General features: G+C 41.8%; 1 protein-coding gene across 1 annotated transcript; it reads right to left on the reverse strand.

Moving 5' to 3' along the window:
* Window positions 1-1,689: 1,689 nt before the first annotated feature.
* On the reverse strand, window positions 1,690-23,540 carry abcb7 (ATP-binding cassette, sub-family B (MDR/TAP), member 7). The gene is made up of 16 exons (XM_070912973.1): window positions 23,391-23,540; window positions 21,887-21,970; window positions 21,728-21,805; window positions 20,232-20,351; window positions 17,448-17,580; window positions 15,306-15,574; window positions 14,543-14,631; window positions 14,250-14,337; window positions 11,644-11,818; window positions 10,904-11,061; window positions 8,699-8,862; window positions 8,403-8,532; window positions 7,798-7,969; window positions 5,979-6,082; window positions 5,152-5,259; window positions 1,690-3,760 (listed from the first exon to the last, which is right to left on the reverse strand). Exons 1-16 carry the CDS (start codon window positions 23,538-23,540, stop codon window positions 3,542-3,544), a joined length of 2,241 nt encoding a protein of 746 aa, XP_070769074.1. The 3' UTR covers window positions 1,690-3,541.
* Window positions 23,541-23,565: the final 25 nt, after the last annotated feature.

Here is a 23,565-nt window from a genome sequence, read left to right on the forward strand (position 1 = left end):
CATATTACAAGTGTGTGGCCTGGATCATCCAGGCTGTGCTCAGAGGTTGCATCATCTGCAGCATAGTGTATAGGTGTAGAGACGGTAATATCTGTGTTTATTGACTTTAAAAGGATCAGCCGTGTGTGTGTGTGCAAGTGCACGCATGTGTGAATATTCACTCTCATTTTGACCAGGAGCATTGATATAGTACACAGGGATTACGCACATAAATTTACACTCCCACACAAAACGGTGGAAATAACTACATCTTCTCTGAGGCATCGATGCATATTTATCAAGGCGTATAGACGCCCTTGGCCACATACTAGTTCCATTGTAGTGGGATGGGAGTGAGCTGACTGTCTGGTGCAGAGGGATCGCCCTGAGTCTCTGCCTGTTATCATGATGAAAAAAAGCGCAGTAGACTTCAGCAACAGGCCACAGAAGGGTCGGCTGGGATTTGACGTGTGTGGCTGAACCCCTCTTATCACCTGTGCTCTCTGGACAGCTTTCATGAGAGCAGGGATGCAGCTTTTTGGGGCGTGTTTAGAGGATCTACATATTAAATCCATCATTGACTCGTCGTTCAGGATAACATGATATAGCCATGTGTAGACAGAACAAGGGGACATCATGCTATCTGCACATCAGCAGCATGTTCTTCGAAAATCTTTCCTTCAGTAGAAGGTCGTGGTTTGCATTAGGGGCTGAGTCTCCGACCCATATTAAGGACGTTATTGAAGGCCTTTGTGTGCCTGTCTTGCTTTATGCCTGCAGAATGCAACATGGTAAACAGGGAGATGGCTTCCTCATTACCTCCTGAAGACATGCAGGCAAACAGCTCACAAAAGCACTAATCACATGCACGCCATACAGAACAATTAAGGGTCATTGAACAATAGATTTTGTGATTCAGTTTTTAAACATAAATAGCCAGGGAGCAAACACCCCTCGCTTGTGTAAGTCCATCTCGCATTGCTCAATAACTTCACTACTTGAGTGTTATGTCCTTGACCGTATCAAACGCAAACACAAACACAAAGCTTTGCCTCAGCAAAGAGGAGGAAAGGCATAAAAATTCTGCTCTGTATAATATCTAAGGCTCTCTCACAGAGCCCGAGCAGATCATAGTGAATTATGTTCACTGAATAATTAGCGAATAACCTGTTAGGGGCAGCAGCTGAACGTTGTTGGGAGTCGCTAATGAATAGTCTCATAATCTCTTCCTAGGTTAGATTAGAAGGACGCCATTAACATCAACTCATCTGCCTGGACATCTGACGCATGAAAGGAGACACATCCAACCAGTAATCATCCAGTTGCTTTCCTTTTAAGCAGGGCTCTACCAAAGTCTACTTTCATCTATAATGTGTGACTTCCTCAGGAGGTGCAGCGCAGCAGGGTTTGGTCTGCCACGCTACGTGAATGTTTACCAGCGGCGACAGCGTGTCTTTTTTTATTGTTTTCACCTTGTGTGTGTGTGTGTGTGTGTGTGTGTGTGTGTCTGTGGACAGATTTTGTCAATGTGATAGTATCACAACCGCGCAAGACGCAGTCCTGAAACGTTACAGGTGTGTAGTTGAGATCAAAATGAAGGCTGAGTTCAAAGATGGGTGTGGTCCAAGCAAGGGCACTGGAAGTAGGGGGGTAGCCCTGGTCCACATTCGCTTTAAGTTGTTAAGTAATTGTGAATTTGAAAAAAAAAAAAATGGTATAATTCTTTATTGCTGTATCAATACAAATTGTATCATCAGAGATTCATCAGAGACACGTTATAGATAAAATAACCAGATGCATGTCTGTTCTTGGTGAATCCAGATACTTGATTTTTTTTAAATACAAAACTCCTCCAAATCCAATATTGGAAACATTTCCCACAATAGTGTAAAACAGTGTTTGGCTTTAAAAGAAAACAATGTCAAAGTTTACATGTACTTCTATGACTAATTTTACCCCTTCAGGCCTCTAAAAATACTCAAAATAAACAAACTGAGCTAAGCGAACTAGCAGAACATATAAATATGAGAGTGGTATTAATCTTCTCATCTAACTTTCGGCAGGAAGGAAAATAAGTATTGCTTCAACAAGTGAAAAGCAAACACTAGAGAAATGCCATGGTTCTATGTAGCAGAAATATGTTTTTAACAACCACTTCCACCACCCCCAGTTTGGGAACCAGTGGTCTAACCACTAAAGACATAGTTTCCTTGGTATAATGGTATAATTAAATATGGTCTTACTATACAATTTCCCCCCAGGGACCAGTAAAGTATTTCTGATTCTGATATCCTAATATCACTCAATCAGATGGAGACCTTGTTATTTAGACAAAAGTCAACATTTATTAATCTGTCTGCAGTGAACTCACACAGTCAACATAGTCCAGGATACTATGAAACAGGCTTTACGTTGTGTGTATAGTGCAAGATTTTTAGATCTTTTGTAGATACAATATCAAACGTTTCAAACATAATGTGCATATCACAGCCAAAACAGCCCTCAGAAAATGAGGACCTACATGTACTGTCTCTAGATTCTGATCATACAATCCAAAATGCTGTCTTAGCACTGTTAAAACTTTTCATTAGAAGAGGCCCGTCAACCAAGGCTAACTGATATGACTGCAAAATGTTCCCAGAGGAGGCTTTCAAGTTGTTGCCTCTTAATGTGGCTGCAATTGTGGTGAAAACCATTCATAATTTATTAGAGTCACTTCCTGTCATTCTGTGTTATATTTACATGAATGTGACTGTGACATTGTGATAATCCACTGGAGAGCTAGTTTGTATCTTCATGAGACCAAAACATCAACATTATGTTGCGATTCGTCTAGAAGACTTGGTTATCTGCCAAATTTGATATTTTTAGAACATGCATTGAAAACGATGTCATGGGCAATGTGCATTATGCCTGAATCCCATTGATGTATGTGCTTTATAAAACAAACACATACAGCAAAATAATCTTTGTAATTCAGTATTTTAACTGTGATCTCAGAATGAATTGTAATATGTATACATCCTTGATATAAAAATGCAAACTACCGGTTCAGTTTATTTTGAAAATAATTTAAAAAATTTAAATCAATACAAATTTAGTGTCAACATCAAGGCATATGTAAGCCATTACGTGTACTCTCATCTGTTTCCAGTGCAATGGAAGATGTCAATAAACCTGATGTCAAAAATGAGGAGGAGGGGGGGGGGCTACCATGTTGACTAACAGATGTCTTAAACACACGTATGTGATATACAAGGTCTCTTATGCTTGGCTTCAGCTGAGGCAACTGGCATAGAAGCTCCATCTCTGGACACCAGCCAGTGCTAAACACACTTGCTCCCTGTTCTGCTCCTCCTCCTTCACTTTGGCGAGCAGTGGCCTTTATTCACATGAGTAGGAGGAGGAGGAATAGTCACATGGGTGGGGGCTTGGCTGAAGTGGGAGTGGGTAGCGGGGATGTGCCCCTACCCTGCTCCCTCCCAAATACTGCACAGACTCCAGCGGATTCCAGCGTAGGCCATCTGTGAGGGATGAAGGGACGTGGAGGTGGCAGCTTCTCTCAACAGGAGCAATTCCCACAGCCCTTAACACTGTTGAGGATCTCCTCCTGCAATTTCTTCCTCTCCTCCTCCTTCTGGGAAAGACGCTCAGCTGGCGGCTCGGACAAGCTCTTGCTGCTGTTGAGGATTTTGCTGTTCTGGGTGTTCCACAGGTCTGCGTACAAGCTGCCTGGGAGGTTGAGGAGGGTGTGATGGTCGCCTCGCTCTGCCACTTTACCCTGGCAGAGAAAAAAAAAAAAGAGCAGGGAATCAAGGAAAAAAGAAACATATGAAACCTAGACTTGCCAAAAAAAATGGCTGCAGCACATATGAAGTTAAAACAAAGAGGCCACGCACACAGAGTCCTATAGTTAGCATCTCTTCATGACCAAACAACACTGACCACACTCTCTGCAGAGAGTCAGCTCCCCCCTAGAATCCCTGCCGCCTCCCCAACAACTGTTGCGATTCCTCTCGCAAAAACACGGACTCGCAGACACACACGCGCATGCACACGCAGCAAACACACATCCCTCCCACACAGTCAAACACAAATGAAGGCACCCCCTTCCCCCACCTCCCATGAGCATGCAGAGGTGTTGGCATCATCTTTAGTGCACCCAAGATGAGCACGTGACTGTTTCCGCTCGTTATTTTAATGAGCACCCCAGGCAGTCCTCCGCTGGTGACACAAGCAAACGCCATGGCGACATCACACGCAAACATGCCTCCTCGCCACGACCCTCTGATCCCTGCCATCTGACTCTGGAAACATGGAACGGCACATGCTCACTCGCCGCAGTTCAAAGAAAACTCTTTCTCATTTTATCCAATCTGACTCTAGCACTGGTGTAAAATGTCACTTTATCTCTGATTTTTCATTTCATATTAACTCTTACTTTCCAGGTAATAACTGACTTCACTCTCTGTCTTTTTGTACAGTTTCTCAAGCCCAACCCATTACGTACTGCAGCATTTTCTCTGATGCACAATTCAATGACAATGGACCAAAAAGATTCCCTGTCTCCACATTTATTCTTAAAACGTTCTCTGTCTTCATGGCGCCTTCAGCCTGACTTAAACACTTCAGACCAAACACTGTATAGATAAAGCATTTGAATGGCGATCTCCGTGTTCAGTCCTGGATGAGGCCTCATCAGTGTCTGGGAAGCTGGCCCATACATTATTAGTCACCGAGACAAACAAGACACACCATCTGACCAAAACAGCCAGTCGAGTCTGACTGCTTTAATGAGCCCTTATGGAGAAAATAATACATTCAATTCTACCAACAGTGTCCTGTTGTTGTTGAAGTTAATGAGAGAAGCTAAACAAAGCATGTTTTCATCACGTACGTTGTAGAAGGTAAATGAGTGGCAAAACAGAGGCTACTTGCAAAATTCTTGTTGCTGGCAGAGACAGTGCACTGCAGGTCACGCAGAGTGCAGGTCATCATCCTTCCCTTCAATGCAAAATCGTCTAATTGGACTGGCAATTAACACAGCGCTTGTTTATACTAAACTCTAAAGTGTCGTACGATTTGCTTTTTATGAGACTGACGTTACAACAGGAAATGTTAACCAGGGAAGGTACGAGATCAAGTAAAAAAAATAAGTGGATGAGTTCTTACCTCATTGAGGACTACAATCTCGTCTGCGTCTACGATTGTGGAAAGCCTGTGGGCAATGAACACTGATGTCCTGTCCTTCACCATCCCCTTCATTGAATTCAGGATGTTCTGGAAGCACACAAAGACAAATAGCCTAATCAGTCTGTTCAGCTTTACAAGAGTATCCCCTAATCCAATAGAAAATAGTTCCCTAGGTTTGTAATAATGGGGGCAATAACAATACGTTTGAAAAAGTGCATGAATGACAGGATATATATGAAATGTACTCCCAAATTTTGATCTGAAGGAGAAGCTAAGTCAACAGAATGTTGCTCAGCAACATCCTCCTTCATATGCTTTTCTTTCCAGTGTTTACATATGATAATTTAAAAACACCATCGAGGTGGAAAGCAACAGAAAATCTCAATTAACTGTCACATCTACTGCCCCACTCTTTTCTCTGAAGTTCAGAGACGGCATGCTGAACTTTCTCATTAAATGTAACATTTACAAAGACTGTGGGGTTTAAGCTGAGCTGGAGATTAAGTAGGAGAAAACAGTGGCAGGTGGCAAGGGAGAACATGGGGGTGGTGTGTGTGTGTGTGTGTGTGTGTGTGTGTGTGTAGAGGGGGGTGTGTATGTCACAGCAGGTATGTGACGCAGGAGTGAGCTGAATTATTGTGTACCTACAGCAGGTGACTGAGTGGGTGTTTGTTCTGCTAAATGTGTATGCGGGCACGGTGAGGTGTCAACCTGTACGTGCAGCAGAGAACGGGCATTTGTGGGTATGTTATGTCCGCACGCCTGTCTCTGTCAGTGTGTATGAGTTCATGCACCGTCAGGCCCACCTCTTCTGTGATAGAGTCGAGGGAGGATGTTGCTTCGTCATACAGGAGGACGGGTGGATTCTTTAGTATTGCACGGGCGATGGCGACACGTTGCTTCTCCCCTCCTGAAACAAAACAACAGATGTCGTCAATAAAAGCAAACCAGGCTAAAGCCAAAAGGTTTGAAATATGTGAGGATACAGCAGGTCTCTCTCTGGCCCTTCTCATCAGATAATTACCTCAAACAGAGGGCCAACACCGATGCTACAGGCGTCAGACTGGTAAAACAGACTTTCATTCAATTGAGAAGGAAAATCAGCAGGACGCAAAGACTTCTCCCACTGTGTCCAACTCGGCCTTTATTACATATGAGCTGTGTGTGGCCTCTTGAAAGCAAGCGGCATTCAGCAGATATAAATATTGCTGGCAGTGGAGAACAGCAATGAAGGAAGTTAGGAGCCTCACAGCCCAGACTGCCCCCCTCCCCTTCCTGAACCCCCCTCCTCTTACAAACTCACTGGCAGCTGTCACGTACAGCAGCAGTGAAATTAATGAGAACTTAGTCATGTCTTTATTTTGTCCGTTCTCTCACTCACTCAGTCACTCCACATAAAGAAATCTGTGCTGCCAGTAATTGCATCTTGAATGCTGAGTGAAAACGCTCACACACTGTGTGTTTACGTGGGCTAAATGAGTTGCAGAGTGAAGCTAGGAGCCAAATACTACGCAGGCTTGTGCTATCACTGCAGATCAAATAAGGCAACATGCCATTAAACAAGTTCATACGACACATAGAAGAGGACAACAGAGTAACAATGGTGCAGCTACAGATTAACTCATAATGAATCTCATAAAATGAGGTCAAATTTAATGATTAACTCATTCATTATCACCTCCTTTTACAAAACACCAGCTCATGATCAAAGTCTTAAAAGTCATTTTCAACTGCATAAATGCAGACATTTTATGTAATCTAGAGCTGTGCAAACTTAAATATTCCTCACAACATTTTGCAGTCACTTTCTCAAAGCATTCAACATGGAAACTACCAACCTAATATGTATTCTTGGCAGCAGATGGAGGACGATTAGAGTGGCGTGTGGAAGATTTAGGCTCTTGTACTTTGCTTTATTTCTACTAGTAACTGTATAGAAATGACTGTGTGTAAATGTTGAGCTGCACAAAACTGACAATCAAATATCGAAACATTTTAGACTCAATACTTGAAGATCAATAATGAGGCAATAGTTAGGACTATTTCTGCTTTTTATAAAATATTTGCTGGGTAATCACATAATATGTAATGTGGTTAGGAGTTCAGCTACAACAGCTGTAACAGTCTGTAAAGCACCCTTTGAGACCAGAAACATTACATATATACCCAAAATACCAGACAACATCTAGCCTCATGTCACAATATCAATATTATATTAGAGATAAAAGTATTAGACCTGCAACAACTTTAATAATCAATTAATTGCAGTTAATTAGCAAACAAACGGAACACATTCGGTCTGGTCCCAGCTCCTGAAATGTCAGGATTTGCTGCTTTTCTCTTTTTTTTTTTTTACTTCATTGTAAATTACACGTTTGGGTTTTGGACTGTTGGCTTGACAAAGTAAACTATTTGAAAGTCACCTTGGGCTTTAGGAAATTGTGACAGGCATTTTTCACTATTTTCTTATGTTTTATAGACTAAACGTTCTGTGAGGATATTGAAATGACTTCTGGGTTTTTAAATTTTTCAGCTTGGTATACCATCCAGGGAAATACACAAAACACACAGCTCTTTTACTTGCTTCTGCAGAGGAGACCATATTTAAACAGTAGTGCAACAAACCTGACAGCTTGAGGCCCCGCTCCCCAACCTGGGTGTCATAGCCATGGGGCATCCTGAGGATAGCATCATGGATGCCTGCTAGACGTGCCACTTGGTACACCTCCTCTGGTGTGGCGTTGATGTTCCCGTACTGCAGGTTGTAGAAGATGGTGTTGTGGAACAGAACAGCATCCTGAAAACAACACAGTTACAGAGAAAAAAAATGAGGCTTCAGAGAATATTTTTATTGCAGCAGAGACGGAAACAGAGGACTGCAGATACAAAGACAAGGGTAGGAGGGAGAAAGAGAAAGAACGCAAATGACAAAAATACTGTTCATGTACCATCTGTTCAGATCAGCCTCTGAGCTCACTGCAGTGAAAATCTAACTGAATTCAGCTTATTTCTAAGGCTGCTGTTAAACTACTAATGTTACATTGTTCTATGCTGCCCCCTTGTTGTATATAATTATCAATAATATATTACATTTACTATTCAAAATTCATATCTAGAAACATGTACATTTAATTTGTGAGGAAGGTCCAAAGAGTGAAAATCAAATCGATGTGGTGTTACTTTTTCGTTGTGTGTGTTTGTTTATTTTGTTGTGTTGGTGTGACTCAGACCTGGGGTACGACCCCCAAAGACTTCCTCAGGCTGTCAAGGCTGACGTCTCGGATATTCTGCCCCGCTATGTAGATGTTCCCCCGCTGGGGCTCATAGAAGCGGAACAACAGCCGCACAATGGTGCTCTTCCTGCAACCAGACGTGGAACCAATCGTCAGCATCATTCTGTCAGTGAGCTGCACCCCCACAGTCTAGTGATGATATCTGATGATAAGACTGTCTGCACACACACACACACACACACACACACACTAAAGGTTTGATAGTCAGTGTGCTTCTATGAAATCTGACCTACCCTGACCCGCTGCCACCGACTATCGCCACCTTCTTCCCAGCAGGCACTTCGAAGGACACTCCGTTTAAGACTTTCTGGCCCTCCAGGTATTCAAAATAGACGTCCTCGAAGCGAATAGTGGCCTCCTGTGGTGTGATGGTTAACGGCGGGGCGAGATCCCTCTCCTGAAGGAAAGCATCAGAGGGTTGAGACAGACGAAAGGAGAAACACGAGAGGAGACGGATACAGAACAGCCACTGGCAGACGTGGCCCGACATGATGCAACATACTCCAACACCTTGTAAAGAGGGATACTGCTGGAGCACAGAGGCAACATGGACCACATAAAGCAGAGACATTCACAGCAAATTCAAGAGGTCGTTTCAAAAGACCGTCTGAATCTTCACACGCTGCCCTTCATGGTGACTGAAGGATCAATAGGCGTGAAAACTTTCGGTACATACTGAGCTGAGCCATAGGGCTGAGATGCAGCCAAGGTCAGCAGCGAATAAAGCGCTGTCCTTACCCTGAGAGTAAAAAGCCTGTTCTGCTCCGTTTCTATACTACCTAATAGCAACATAATCACCCACAATCCACCTCAGCCAATTAATACAAATAACTCACAGTCCATTAGTATAAACAGATGATAATTTCACACACCCCCCCAACATGGAAAAAAGCCAAAATCATTTATTTTTTATTTTGTGGAGCAGTTTCAAGTGAGGGGGAGTTTTAAATTATTTTACATCTACATAATAGGCCAATGTGTTGCTTCCAAAAAAAAAAAAGCATTCAGACAGTAATGGCCTGCTGGGCAGCGCCATTCCACAGGGAATCACAATGGAGAGGAGTATTACTGATGAGTGAAAAATAACTGGACAGATTCATTTCTCCTACTGTAATTACAGGCTGGAGATGGGAATGGCATTCATATTGTTAGGCAGCAGGCGCACAACTGCACTTAAATGTGCTCCTCTGATGCTAGGAGGACTGTCAAGTCGTGTTAAATATATATATATATATATATATATATATAAATGCAATGAAATGTCTCATAAATGATTGATGGCTATGACGTTGAAGAGGACTTGCATGTCCAAAATCTTAACTGTTTTGGTATTTGTAATGGTTGAGTTAGAGAATAGTAACTAGTTTTGAATATGATTTAGTGTCTCTGTGTGTTTTTAAGGTGAACATTAATAACACTATGTAGTGTCACAACCCTATATAAAAAGGCAGTAAATGTTAGCTGGCAGAACTGAAACGATTAGTCAACTAATTGATTAGTCCATTAGAATGTAATGATTTGATGTTTTCCTTTATCAAATATGATAGTAAATAGAATATCTTTGGGTTTTGGACTGTTGACTGTATAAAACAAGCAATTTGCCACCTTGGGCTGTGGGAAATGATTGTTTGCAGAAAAGGGTGGCTTTGGTTAACACAAATATGAATGAACTGAGAGGCAAACATGAACCACAGGAAGTTCAACAAAAACAGTTTAAACTATAACATTTAGAACAGTTTCACCCTTCCTTCCACAACTTCCACGACAGTGCTCATTCACTCACTGTTTAGAGGATCTAATGATACATAATAGTGAAAACACTACCACTGATTGAGCAGATGATCTGCACAAAACAGTACAACAACAACCAAAAAAAACCACACCATAGTGGAGTTGATCGTTTTTATCTGATCATAGTTTTGTGGAACAAAAAACAAAACTACACAAACAAAACAACCCTGTGTTGTGCTATTTGAAAGACTGAAGACAAAAAGAAGAAAACTGTTGATGTGGGAAAAACGGCCTACTGAAAAGCCTTTATACACATTACAGAATCAGTCAAAATTAAGAGTGCTTCAATTAAAATGGCTATTGATCAGAACTGGTTAATAAATGCTCTGAATAAAAATGTGCAAATCACAGTTCTGCTGCAATTTGTTATAATATCCCGATACAGATCATGCTAATGCAGCAAGTAATGTTATGCTCCACAAGTGGCAATATATGAGGAAGCACCTGAGTCACATCAAGCACGGAATCACTATGTTTTACTGCAACCAAGAGTCTTGTGTTAAAACCTTTTACCACTTGTGCAATTATATGTGCTGTTGTTGGAGAAAAAGGCTTTATCAAGTTTTTTGGGTTTACTTTGAGATTGTATATTTGAACCTTACATTTTCTTTCTATTGTGTGCGAGTTCATTCAAGCCGACGGGTTACCTTGATCTTGGTGTCGACACTGAGCAGGGTGAAAAGAGTGTTCATGTCTATTAGGGCCTGCCTGGTCTCTCTGTACACTGTACCCAGGAAGTTGAGGGGGAGGGAGAGCTGGAAGAGAAGGCCGTTGACCATCACCAGGTCTCCCACTGTCATCGTACCTACATGACAGCAACAGAACAACTTAAACATGTGATACAATAGAGCTACATTATGTGCAGCTATGTATCTTTGGAGACATGATCTAAAAAAACAACTACACTAAAACCATTTCTTCTTTCAAGTAGTGAAAGCAGACAAAGCATGTTACAGCCTGAATCTCCACCCACTGTGATTTCATTTTCTGCATCAAGGCTATTTTATTTCCTATTCATGCCACTTTTTCATGCTTGCTGTGCTTTGTTCTCGTTTAGTTTCTATTATCCAGTTCAGTAAGGGTTTTGCTTGTCATTTTCATCTGTCCTTTTCATTTTGTTTTGAGGTGGGGGTTTTTTAAGCTTTCTTATTTCCAAATGCACTATTTTTTCCACTGTGCTATGGACACAGATCGTGGGCATAAACAGGTAAATTTAGGTCAGGTGATGTATTTTGCACCTTTACACATGGATGCTATGAAATTTTTTCATGGTTTATAGATCTTGAGGGAATTATTTTTCAAATATTGGAAAATCCTCCCACCTCACACACACACACACACACACACACACACACTCACACATGACCATTGAAAACGTCTAACTCACCTGCCACAATGCCCTTGCTGGCCAGCAACATGATGCCAGTGAGGCCGACACTGAAGATGGCACTTTGGCCAAAGTTGAGCAAGGCGAGCGTGGACGTGGTTTTTAAAGAGGATGACTCATAGCTCTTCAGGTATCCATCATACTTTTCAGCTTCATACTTCTCATTGTTGAAGTACTGCAGCCGAGATGAGAAACATGAAGAGAGGGAGGAGATGAGGGAGCACAGGGGCACGGAGACCACAAAAGGATTCAAACAAGGAAAGAAAGTAAGTTGGGAGAGAAAGAAAGGGAGACACAAAATATGGTTAAGGTTAGAGGTTAAGGAAGCATGGAGAGCAGCGTCAGGCAGATAGACACTTTAGCGCAGCCTGCCTCAAGGCTGCATTTGTTCTCAGTGACCGCTCTGGGCGTAGTCTGGGTCTCAGTTGGCCTCTAAAGCACTTTTTCATGTCTCTGTATCTTCATCTCCTCCCCACTGATCTTAAAGGATGAGCTTCTGCTTTGCTGAGCAGAAGCTTTGGCACAGTTTAGAAAATATTAGGAAAGCCTGAACATCACTTGCAAGTTAAACAATTAGAGTAGTCATCATCGGCACAGTCGTCAGCTTCTGTATTTACATCTGCAGCAGCTTACCCAGACACCTACTAACAGAGCACAGATAGCTCTTAAGTGTTACACCACACAAGCAGCACTAATTTTGATTAAGACATACAGCTATCATTGAGAGAAAAAAAAGCCTCATGAATCAGCCAGAAGCACACCTCTTAAATTCAGCACATTAAACTACGGCATGATCATAACAACGACCCTCCTCAACTCTGCTGCCAATTACCTAATATTGCTGTTTGTTTAGTTTGCACTATTGTTTCTCTGCTCTGGTTAAGTGGGCGATTTGCTTCTCTAGCTAACGGCAATGGTGCTGTGCTGCTACCGACTTGCCACTGATTTGCATATAGGGAAATGCAGGAAATCATAGAGAAAGAGAGAGAGACAGAGAGAGAAAGACAGAGAGAGAGAAGCACATGGAGGACAAACAGAAGCAGTGCAAGGCACCGTGTTCAGGTTCTCATCCAGCCCTTTGTGAAAGTGGAACGGATTTCTGAGTGGGCGGAGATCTAATTACATATGCACACTCACAGCTCAGAGTGATGCTAAATCCGGCCGCATTGGCACAGATGACACAAAATAACACAGAACAAAACGTTAAGGAAAACAGGACGCAAAATAATACAGAAAAGAAAATAACACGGGTACCAAAATATATCTGGAGCAGCCAACAAAAGCACCCCAAACTGGATAGTGGTGATTATGTTTGTATGTGTTCTGGGTACAATGAGGTTACCTAGAAAGAGGCTTAAAACAGCAAAAGATGAAGATTCATGATAACCATGCCACTGAGGAAAGTATAAAGCAATGTTTACATCCACACCACATCACACCAGTCAGGTGTCAGTGAGTGCACACTGGCCCTCAGCAGACATTTCTATTCACTTCCAAAACTATAACTGAGACACAATTTGGGTCATTGACTTAACCAGGAAAATAGTCCTGAGTGTCCGGTGAACAATGTCTCATTGTTTGTAGCGACTGGAATGAAATTTATAAAAAAAAAAAAAAAGAAGAAAAAATAAAGTGGACAATTTTTACACTGGAAGAGGAGAAGAGCAGGACAGAGAATGAAAGCAAGAGAGACAAAAATATGAGCAAAGAAAAAAAACAAGAAATTATGTGTTTGTCAAATGTGTGTGTTAATTGATCAATATAGATGAAAAGATTATTTGATTAATTGATCGACAGAAAATAAATTGACAACTATTTTGATAATCATAATAATTTTTCAAGCAAATATGCCGACCAAATCCTCTAGTTTCATCCTTTTCTGTCTTTTGTGACAGGAAACTGAATATCCTGAGGTTTTGGACTGTTGGTCGGACATCACCTTGTGCTTTAGGAATTTGTGGTTACATTTTACAGTCAATTATTCAAAAAAATGGGAATCACAAGAATCATATTACAGCATATGAATATTTGAAATCTCACCAAATGCTGAATAACTGCATAACAAAAAGGTTCCACGACCACACCAGCCTGCATCTGTAGGCTTACGTTGGTGTGACGCTGCTCTATAATCAGGCAAAATATGATAACCTTTAAGTAAACCTCTAATAAAGATTGGCAGTGACTTTCCCCCCCTTTAGCCATAAATTCCACTCCTCTCACTCAGAAATATAAACTTGACTTGAGTTTAACACAGAGAGAGAGAGAGAGAGAGAGAGAGAGAGAGAGAGAGAGAGAGAGAGAGAGAGAGAGAGAGAGAGAGAGAGAGAGAGAGAGAGAGAGAGAGAGAGAGAGAGAGATTTTCTTTGATTAAAAGGCAAATTGTGACAGTGACAATCATGCTGGTGGAACACTATTACCACAGACGAGTAAATATTTATTCACGTCAATGTGCCTGGTTTAAGTGAACAGAAAAAAAAAGACAAGAAAGGAGGAGATAAAAGGGAAGCACTGATAAAGGAAGGAGGGGTGAGGATGAGGAGGAGCTGGAAGAGGGGTGTATGGTAGGTGTGTGTATATGTGTGGTTGTGCGGGGGGTTGGCTCTTACCTTAACAGTCTCATAGTTAAGGAGGGAGTCAATAGCTGCGTTGCCGGCTTCATTGTCCGCTTTGTTCATTTCTATCCGGAAACGAGTCCTGTGTGCAGAGTCACAAAACACAATCACGTAAGCACTTTCTCTAAGCACATATTTCAGCCTACGAGTGAACATTAATACTGTCAACACAGATAGTCACAGAACTATTCACTCAATCTATTTCAAGAGATAACAAACGTAAGCATTAAAACAACCATTTAAACTACAGACAGACACAGGATTAGTACAAACATCCTTGTGGTTACCTCCACTGAGTGAGGAGAATGGTGAAGAGGGCGTATGCTGATAAGGTACCCAAGGACACTGCTGCAAACTGTCCACCACACTTGTAATACTGCAGAAGAGAAAAGCACAGTCAAAACAAAGCATCTTTTACATGCTGTGACTCAACGGCTTTGTGATAAAAAGTCAAGCGACCACATCAGACCACGTTGGCGTCACAAGGCATTTTGAGAGTGTACTGTTTTTGACCATTCCACTATGAAATTGAGTGTTACAAATGGAGGAGAAACTACAAGAACTAATCGTGCTAATGCTTTAGCTATTTGGGCAATGGAGTCTGCCCTCATTACAGGCAAGCTGACATTATGGTCCAACGTGGAGTAATAGCAAGAAGCTATAGACGAGCCGTGCTTTCAGTGGTGGCCAAGGAGGGGGGGCATCTGTTCAGGGCATACTCCACAGGAGGACATTAAGCTGTTACAAAGCTTTGGGATTCATCATTGACACTAATGGGCTCTGTGTTGCCACCAAAAGTTCATGGGGATTCATATTCCATTTAGAATGTAAATGAGACAATATCCCGGAAATTAATTTCCGGACAATCTGCTGAGAAGAGGGCCAAGGTGATGGAAGGTCCTGAGCTAGCATTAAGGACTGAAACAGTAACAGCAACAAGAAATAAAAACAAGAAAGGCGTGAGTAGTGTTTCTGGGGGTATCCTACAATAATGTTGAAGCAAATGACTACCATCATTAGTATCAGCATGGATGTCACCATGAGACTCACCAAAATGGCACTGACAAGGCCCATCTCAAAGACTGTGGGTCCTAGGTTGAAGACGAGTGCACTGAGGACAAATGAGATGCCCCGTGTGCCGCGGTCGATGGCCTTGGACAGCGCTCCTGTCTGGCGGTTGAGATGGAAACCCAGATCCAGATTGTGCAAGTGCAGGAAGACGTTCTTGGCGATGCGTCGGATGGAGCTCTGGGCCACCTTGCCGAACACAGTGTTCCTCAGCTCGTTGAAGAGGGCTGCACAAGCCCGTGACACGCCATCTGGGATAGCGGAGGAGACAGAGAGTTTAGCACACCTGCTGTGAAAGGCAGGGAGATTCAAACAGCGGGGCTAGGCGCTATCAAGTCAGAATATATCCTCATCCTAAACACTGAGGACTGTGTTGTAGCTCTAAAGTGACATGAGCCAGCATCTGACCCCTACCTTTCCTGTCTTGTAAGATGTTGTATAATATTCAAACAGTTCAGACTATACAGGATTGAGGCTTGACAACTGCTCTAAAGTCAAGGCTTGTACGGCGGGGCAGGTTTTTCACATCATCTCTGGTCTGCAAGCACTGCAGTGCAACAGCAGCAGCATCCCCGAGCCTGTGTAATTACAAAGCAGGATGCTGTCTGAAGCCTCACTACTATGGCAGACCAGCACACTGCAGGCTGAGGGAAGGGAGGGTATCAGAGAGTACACAAGTGTGTTCAGTGTGTGTGTGGCGGAGAGTGGGCTACATGTGTGAGCAGAATACTAGAAGAGGGGGAGGAGGTTTTAATAAGTGTCATGGAAAGATGTGACTATGAGTTGTCGATGAGCAGGCTTAATTTCACCACTGTCTGAGTCTAGACTTTGTCTGGCTGATCTGTATGATGATGCTGGATGCCAGTAACACAGTCTTTCCTTAAGGTATTCTTATTGCTGCATATTTTGGGAGTTTTCTTTAAGGAAGCCATCTGATATGCAGAAAAAAACCAAAGCAGTTCTATAAAGAGTTTCAGTTCAATAAAATCACCAATCTAATTCCAGGACAGTCAGTTATTTGATCCCTTACACTTCTCATAAACTGTTATACAAGGAGATGGCTAGCATGACTGTCACAAATTAATATTAGTCTGTGTTTGAATGACATGTGGCCTTCCTGTGGCGATTTCACCGAGTTGTGTGAATACACGACTTGTCTGCTGAGACCAAAGTCAGGGTAATAATCGCTCTGTCTGCCGGTCTTCAAGGGGCTGTAATGTGGCGTTAAATAGGAATGCTCATCTAATGAACAATGTGTCCACATCTGACAAGGTAGGATGAGCACCGTGCAACCTTTTCAGCCAAATTACACCCATCACCACGGGCTCCAAGTACCGGGCCCCGAGGGTCGCGAGGGAACAAAAAAAATAGCAAAAAAATATTTCCTTTCTTTAAGAGCATCCCCTTCATTCTTCCTCGTCATCTTAATTCGTCCTGTCTGGAGTCCTGTTCATGAGCTCCAATTATTCAACAAGCAGCATTAGTGTGCAAGACCTAAGTGGGCTCATTAAAATAAGTGGCTACAGGGCTAAGTGTACATTGCATCCAAGCTGATCTCACTCAAGGCCAGAGTGACTTGCAGTGGGTGTCAGGTTCACAATATTTATTTATTTTTGCTTTTCATCAGCAGCTCAGAGAAAAAAAATGCTCTAATCAGGAAAGAACTTCACATTCACGCTACATGTCACCCCTGACCCCTCTTGCTTTCGCAGGACTCATTTGGACAAAGGGGAGAAAAAAGGGAGGTGCTGTGAAGGGATGAAGTAAGAGAAACATCCCTGGCCTTTGCATAAGACTAAAAGATATCCAACCACTTTCAAAAAGGACATTAGCAATTTCTTCCCCACTGCTTTAGAAATACATCCAGCTCTGTTTGCTTTGAGAGTACACAGGTATCATACTGAAAAGTCGTCCGCGCTCACGAGAGGGCCGTGTGGATTGATAAAAGTGAACTCGGACGCAGGACGGAGCACATAATGTAAATAACGTGAGGGAGAGGCAGAGGTTGCGGAGTGGCATTGATATGGATGTGTTGGTAAAGGTCAGCCGGTAGATAATAGGCAGTCCCACAGTCCCCTCTGATGAGCGCGGCACCTGCCAGTGCATTACAAGTCTGGGACTCACAGCCAATCAGCACGGCCGTTGCCATGGTAGCCACAGTGCTTGGCGCGTCATTCAGGTTCAGCATGTGTCCCGACATCTGGTTAAGCTCGTCCACTGCATACTTAAACATGAAGGGCACCGTCACATTGGTGATCTGGGAAGGCAGAGAGGGAGGGAGGAAACATTCAGAGGGGAGGAGAAAAAAAGAGAAGGGAAAGAGTTTCAAATGGCCTATTAGACAGACATATGCTCAATATAGTCCAGTGCCATTTTTCTAGTCCTGTGTAGTGCCTCTCTTTTTCTATATGTGGACCCCATGTGCTTAGAAAGATGGATTTCTGCGATTGTTATACAGTAAAACATTACCCGTTCAGGTGCATTCAAAAGACACTCCATGTATGCATGTATGCTGTGTGAGTGTGTGTGTGTGTGTGTGTGTGTATATTCTTCTTGACTGGCTGGTGAGGTGGCTGGTGCTTCCTGCTAATGGAATTGAAATGGTTATTAGGGCTAATTAAAAGCACAGGGACAGCTGTGTGACTCAGGCTAGGCGGTCCGCTGCGCATTAGGACAGCCAGAGAACACAGCAGCACACTGCAGAGCATTTTCATTTGAAACCCATTTTATTTGAACCTCTCAACCCCTAATACAGGGGAGCGCTTCTTTTTTCCCCCCAACTTATCTTTTTGGTCCTTCACTTCTGTCAAATTCTCCATGGTACAAGTTTGATACAATAATAGTAATAACAATTATGTAAAAAAATAAACCCATGTCTACCCTGCTAATGTAAAAGGACCCAGAATAATGCACCATTTATACCGCAAAAGCTACATCTCCAGGGTTCTTGCTTTATACACTTGGGTATTATACTCAGACAATAGAAAGCCTCTGAGTCCCCCAAGGAAAAACAATATCTTTGCTACCAAGACAACAGAACATGACACAAAAATAGCCTGGGCCTATTATCACAGGGCCAAAACATGTCCTCAATTTTACCACTAATACATGATAAGGTTGGATGTGCTCTTTTAATCTATCAACTGGAGGTTAAATCAACACCATGTCAATCTGTACCTGGCGATATGTCATCTCATAATAGAGATATTGTGTCAAGTAGAGAGGAAGAGGCTTCAGGCTATCAAGAATTAGCTTAAGCTTATAGTTCAACTCACAGACATAGAGGGGCTTCAGCTGAGGCCAACGAAAACAAGAGCTTCTATATAATCAGTTACTTGAAATGAAAATGTCACTGATATTGTGGAGTGCAGAGGTGTGATGCACTGTAACCACCTAATTATTCAGTTGATTTAAAAATTGCCTCCACACTGCTGGTGGTTTCAGTTCAGACAAACTGGAGAAATCGAGGCTAACTCCAGCCATGCAGGAAAATAGGAGGAGAAGATTGGATCGCACGTGTGTGTTCTCTCCTCCTTAGCGCACACACACAGTCATGTTGAGCGGCAGCAGTGCATGCTTATTTAGGAGCTGTGAATTTGTGATTGTTTTCCAGGGTGTAAATTAGAGACCATCAACAAAGGAAGAGGAAATACATTATGCACTGATTGATGCTTGCAATTAATTATTTTAAAAATTGGTATCTGTTTTAAATGCACACTATTTTTAGTTTTACACCGGTTCTTTATATAGTGCAATAACCTATGATGAGCGCTCATGTTGCTTGAGCAAAGGGTGGTTATTTAATTTAGCATGAAGGTATTTCTGATTATTTCATATTTTAACAAATAAAACCAATGCTTTGATGTGTTTGATCATCCACCACATGACCAGGCTTTTCATATCAACCCTGTCCTCCAACAGCAGGGCCAAACAACAATGGCGTAGCACTGACAAATAATAAAACCAGGCATGATGTTTGCCTAAGCTAGTAGTGGCCCACTTTGCTGTGAAACAGGTTTTAGCTAAACCAGTGTGATGCTGCAGCCTTCTCTTAAAAACATGAGTGTTTAGGAAACTTGTTTTGCCAACTCAAACTTTTTAACAGTGGCATACTTTCATGCTTCCTGACACTTGCTTCAGAGACACTATGAACTTAAAAGATCTCTGACATTTAATAATCTTGTAGGTTTAATTGACGTCAGCAGCAACCTTGGACTGTCACTTCACTCTTTCACTGTATTTCAGTGGCTGCTTTTCACTTTGAGGCCCAGCAAAGGCTCCTGATCTCAGCAGCCACTTACATCATTTATTATTACTATTAGGACTGTGTGTATAGTGAATTTACCACCCTGATGACATCTAATCATAAAAGATCTCTATAGATCAGTGCTCTGGTCATATTGTGAGATACAGTATTTACTGTTTTTCTCATCTTAGCTGTAATATTAATGTAATATTTAATTATTGTCTATTAAACACCATTTAGTGAGCTTTTAATAAATAAGAGAGAAGAAATTATAACCCCAACCTGTGAAACAACGAGTATATCTTGTAAAAGCATTTCGCTTCAGTCTTTCAGTTGTATCGGAGAGAAAACTGGTCCTAATGTCATCAGGGAGAGCATTGGCTATTGTTAGAAAGTTTAACTTTAGGTTGGAAGAAATCAACAAAGCAGAAGGCAGAAGTAAGACTCACCAAGGATAAATATGAAACAGGGACTGCCGCCTCTTCCTCAATGTTAAGTGGAAAGACTTCGAATAAAAATATCTTCAGTTGTGGGGTATGCATAAACACTGCTTAGCGCCGATTAAAACAGATCAAATTAGCTTTATATGACAACAAATAACACAGACGTAAGAAAAGGAAAGAACCCCACTGTATTACCCATGACACTGTCTGCAAACTTACCTTGGCTCCAGCGAGCAGACCCAGAGAGATGGCAACGCGGGCCCGCAGGTCTGGTCTATTCTTTGGCCACACGTACGACAGCATTGCAGACAGGATCTGGGTTGAATTCACCTCCTTCAGCTGTGGAGAAGAAAACAAAAGCAAAGCCTCTTCTTAGATCATAATACCCTTAGTTTGATAAACGGTTCTGCCCTGTAAGATACTGGTCAAATGAGTAGAACAGTACAAACTAATCTACCATATGTTTGCCAATATTGGCAACTAACTCGCATTTTATTTCAGTGTGACAATCACAATAAGCTAAAGATGGTTCTCTGGGCAGATATGGAACATCAAATGTCGATGGGAGTCCCTCGAGAGCTCTGGGAGCAGCGATGACAGCAGAGTCTCCAGGTGGACTTGGGGATCCAGTCTGACACTACAAGTCCCAGGAGACACCTGCACTGTCATCCCAGCTGAGTTTGGGAGCGCACTGGTGCCAACATGGCTGTTTACCCACACTCCACCACACACCTGCCACAGGGACTCTCTGCAGGCCAAAGAATATGCAGTAATTCCTCTAATCCACTCAATATGGTGGCAGCAACATACAGCAGTGCTGTATGGCAGTGCCTCCAAGCAAATTACAGTGAAATTGTGCCCAACACCTGCCTTTAATCAAATTCAATCAAGCAATATGTGACACTGTGAAGTGAGGATTAACATTAACAGTTGAGTGCTCTACCAAGGTCCCTGTATGTATGTGGAGGAGATCAGTTAACGTATAATGAATGTCTGTTAGCCTAACTTCATTACAGTTTTTTTTTTTTTTTTTATTAGTTGACTGACTCAGCATTAAACGCTTAACATTTTATATAGTTAACAAAGAGATGAAAATGTCTGTTTTGGCATGTAAAACATGTTGCATACACTGATCATGTCAAGACAAAGAGATTCCCACTATAGCGCTTAAATTATTAACCAATGAATCGATTAATCACAGGCTTTTTCAAATGTTTCTGGCCCATAACCCAATTTCTAGATTCAAAGAATTCTCTTGACCCCAGCAATTAGACAGTTATACTTTTGTATAGAATTTTAAGGAGAAAAAAAGGAGAAACGATTATGTATTTCAAACCTCTGTCATTTTTTATTCAAATTTGTCAATACGTATGTCAATATCAGCCTTAGAAATCTTATACAACTCCATTGGCACAAAAACCGATCCCAAGGCATCCCGACCCCAAGGGTCACAGGGCTGACAAGAGTAAATATCAGCAAAGACACTTTTAGCTTTGGTAACTTGGGAAAGACATTTGTCAGTATTTTTTAAATGTATAGACCAAAGGATCAATTAATGAAAACTGTTAATATATAAATTAATACTGAAAGTAATCATTAGTTGCAGCTAGAGTCCACGGCAAGATTTTCAATTCACATGTGCTCTTTGTTTACTGTGTGTGTATGGCCCTTAAAAATAAAACTTCAATGACTAAAAGAGGTACTGTACTACTCACCACATTTTTTGGATCTGCACTTAACCTTCCTCCTGCATTTCCATGCCAACATGTTCTTTTGTCTGTGACCTGCAAATGCTGTGGAAACATCATACATTGTTATTCATTGTTTGATTTTGATAACAGACACTGATTCACAACTATTTCTCAGACACCTACTTTCGCTGCTTCCAAAATCCGACGACTGTTTTCGCTCCTGCTGGTACTCCATGTTGCCTTTTGTAGGTGTGGAGGGGAACTCAGCTGAAACACATGAAATGTCTTAGTTGACTGAACACTGAACCCCAATAATAAACAACAGAACAACCAAAACATCCACACACAAAAAAGGTAAAATAAACAGCAAATTCCAAACAAACACTAAAGCTTTTCTTCCCTGAGTGTTTTCACACACAAAAAAAAAGCTCACAGTTTAAGATCAGAGTTTAAAGGTTGTGCAAGGGTTGGGGACATGCTGAACAAATATATGGTAAGGTTTGAGAAGCTTCCATAAATGTTTTGATAGCTGTTGATATCTTCACCATGAATATCTGTTTTAACCAAAGCAATACAAGTTGAGAACCTTTCTGAGCTCTCTTAATTTATGCACAGTCACTGTTTATGAAAGATGAAAACTGTTTGATAATGCAAGCTACATTGTGGGTGGTTTAAGATTGGCATACTGAGTTTAAACTTACATGTATACTAAGACTCTAACAACAATAGGTATCTTTATTGGTGATATGTGTGGGCCAATATTGAATTATTTTATCTCCTTGAGGACACTACACCAGTGCAACCCATACTCTTATCTATGATGACTGAGCACATTATGTACACAATACTGTAAAAAACAACGCATTTAAGAAACGTGTTATGAGGCTGTAAATTTACATATTTACTTACTTATGCTAATGATCTAAAAAATACTCCATACATTAATTGTAAATGTGTGATATAAAAAAACCTTCAAAATGATCATAAAGGTAAATCAACACCTCACAAAAACAGTTTCAACAAACGCTGAACATTATAACCTTCATGAAGGTAGGAGTTACGGCAGGACAGTTGCATTAGACTACATGTACCTAATGAACTGGCAGCTGAGTGGCTGTTGAAAGGTTAAGTTATCAAATATTCAATAACAAACTGTTAACACGTGATGACATGACGTGATGTTACATGAGTAGTTACAATAGCGTTAGTTCTCCTGGGTGGGACAAACAGTCTTATCTAACATTTACTGACTCTTGTCAGTCGGCACATAACACGTGACTGAGACCACTGACAGGCTACAGTGTTAGCATTAGTGAATAGTGGCAGACAGCAGGACTTGTGGTATAATCAGTTCACTTGTCATACGGTCAAATATAACGGGACATGAGCAGAGCCCCTTGTAAACATGGTGTTCAATAACCTTAATGTTGACGCAGATGACACAACTAGCTAGTTCATATTAAGTTAGCCTGTTAGCTAGCTAACGTTCAAAGCCAAGTTAGACGGCTGGTTGACTAACATTATATTGCCATCGACCACTCTTGAAAACAATCGAGAAACCCAAACCGAATCATTTAATCTAACTTCCCGGAAAGTTAGTTAGAACCACTTTCCATCTCTGCCCTTGCGCGGTGACAGTCACACCACAAACACTGTGTCCCCTCCAAACAGCCGACCCCTCACTCACTAGGTATGTACTTTGGCGTTTGTGGTCCGTCCCATTTTCACTGCGACTCTTATTCCAAATATGATATGAGCTCGTCTGTCGAAGGAGAAGCGCTAATTTTCGTCTTTGGAAGTGAAAGCCGCATTTCAGCGGTACCAACATCGGCGCCATGTTGACGAAGGAGGAAGGCGGTTAG

This window comes from Enoplosus armatus, chromosome 10 (genome assembly GCF_043641665.1).
Source record: "Enoplosus armatus isolate fEnoArm2 chromosome 10, fEnoArm2.hap1, whole genome shotgun sequence".
NCBI lineage: Eukaryota > Metazoa > Chordata > Actinopteri > Centrarchiformes > Enoplosidae > Enoplosus > Enoplosus armatus.

Excerpts from the sequence above, each read along its gene's own strand:
- abcb7 (XM_070912973.1), bottom strand. The coding sequence starts at position 23,540 with ATGGCGCCGATGTTGGTACCGCTGAAATGCGGCTTTCACTTCCAAAGA. Across the intron at positions 17,581-20,231 it reads GTCTGCTCGCTGGAGCCAAG|ATCACCAATGTGACGGTGCC; the intron begins GTAAGTTTGCAG and ends CTGCCTTCCCAG. Across the intron at positions 5,260-5,978 it reads TCGACTCTATCACAGAAGAG|AACATCCTGAATTCAATGAA; the intron begins GTGGGCCTGACG and ends GTGTGCTTCCAG.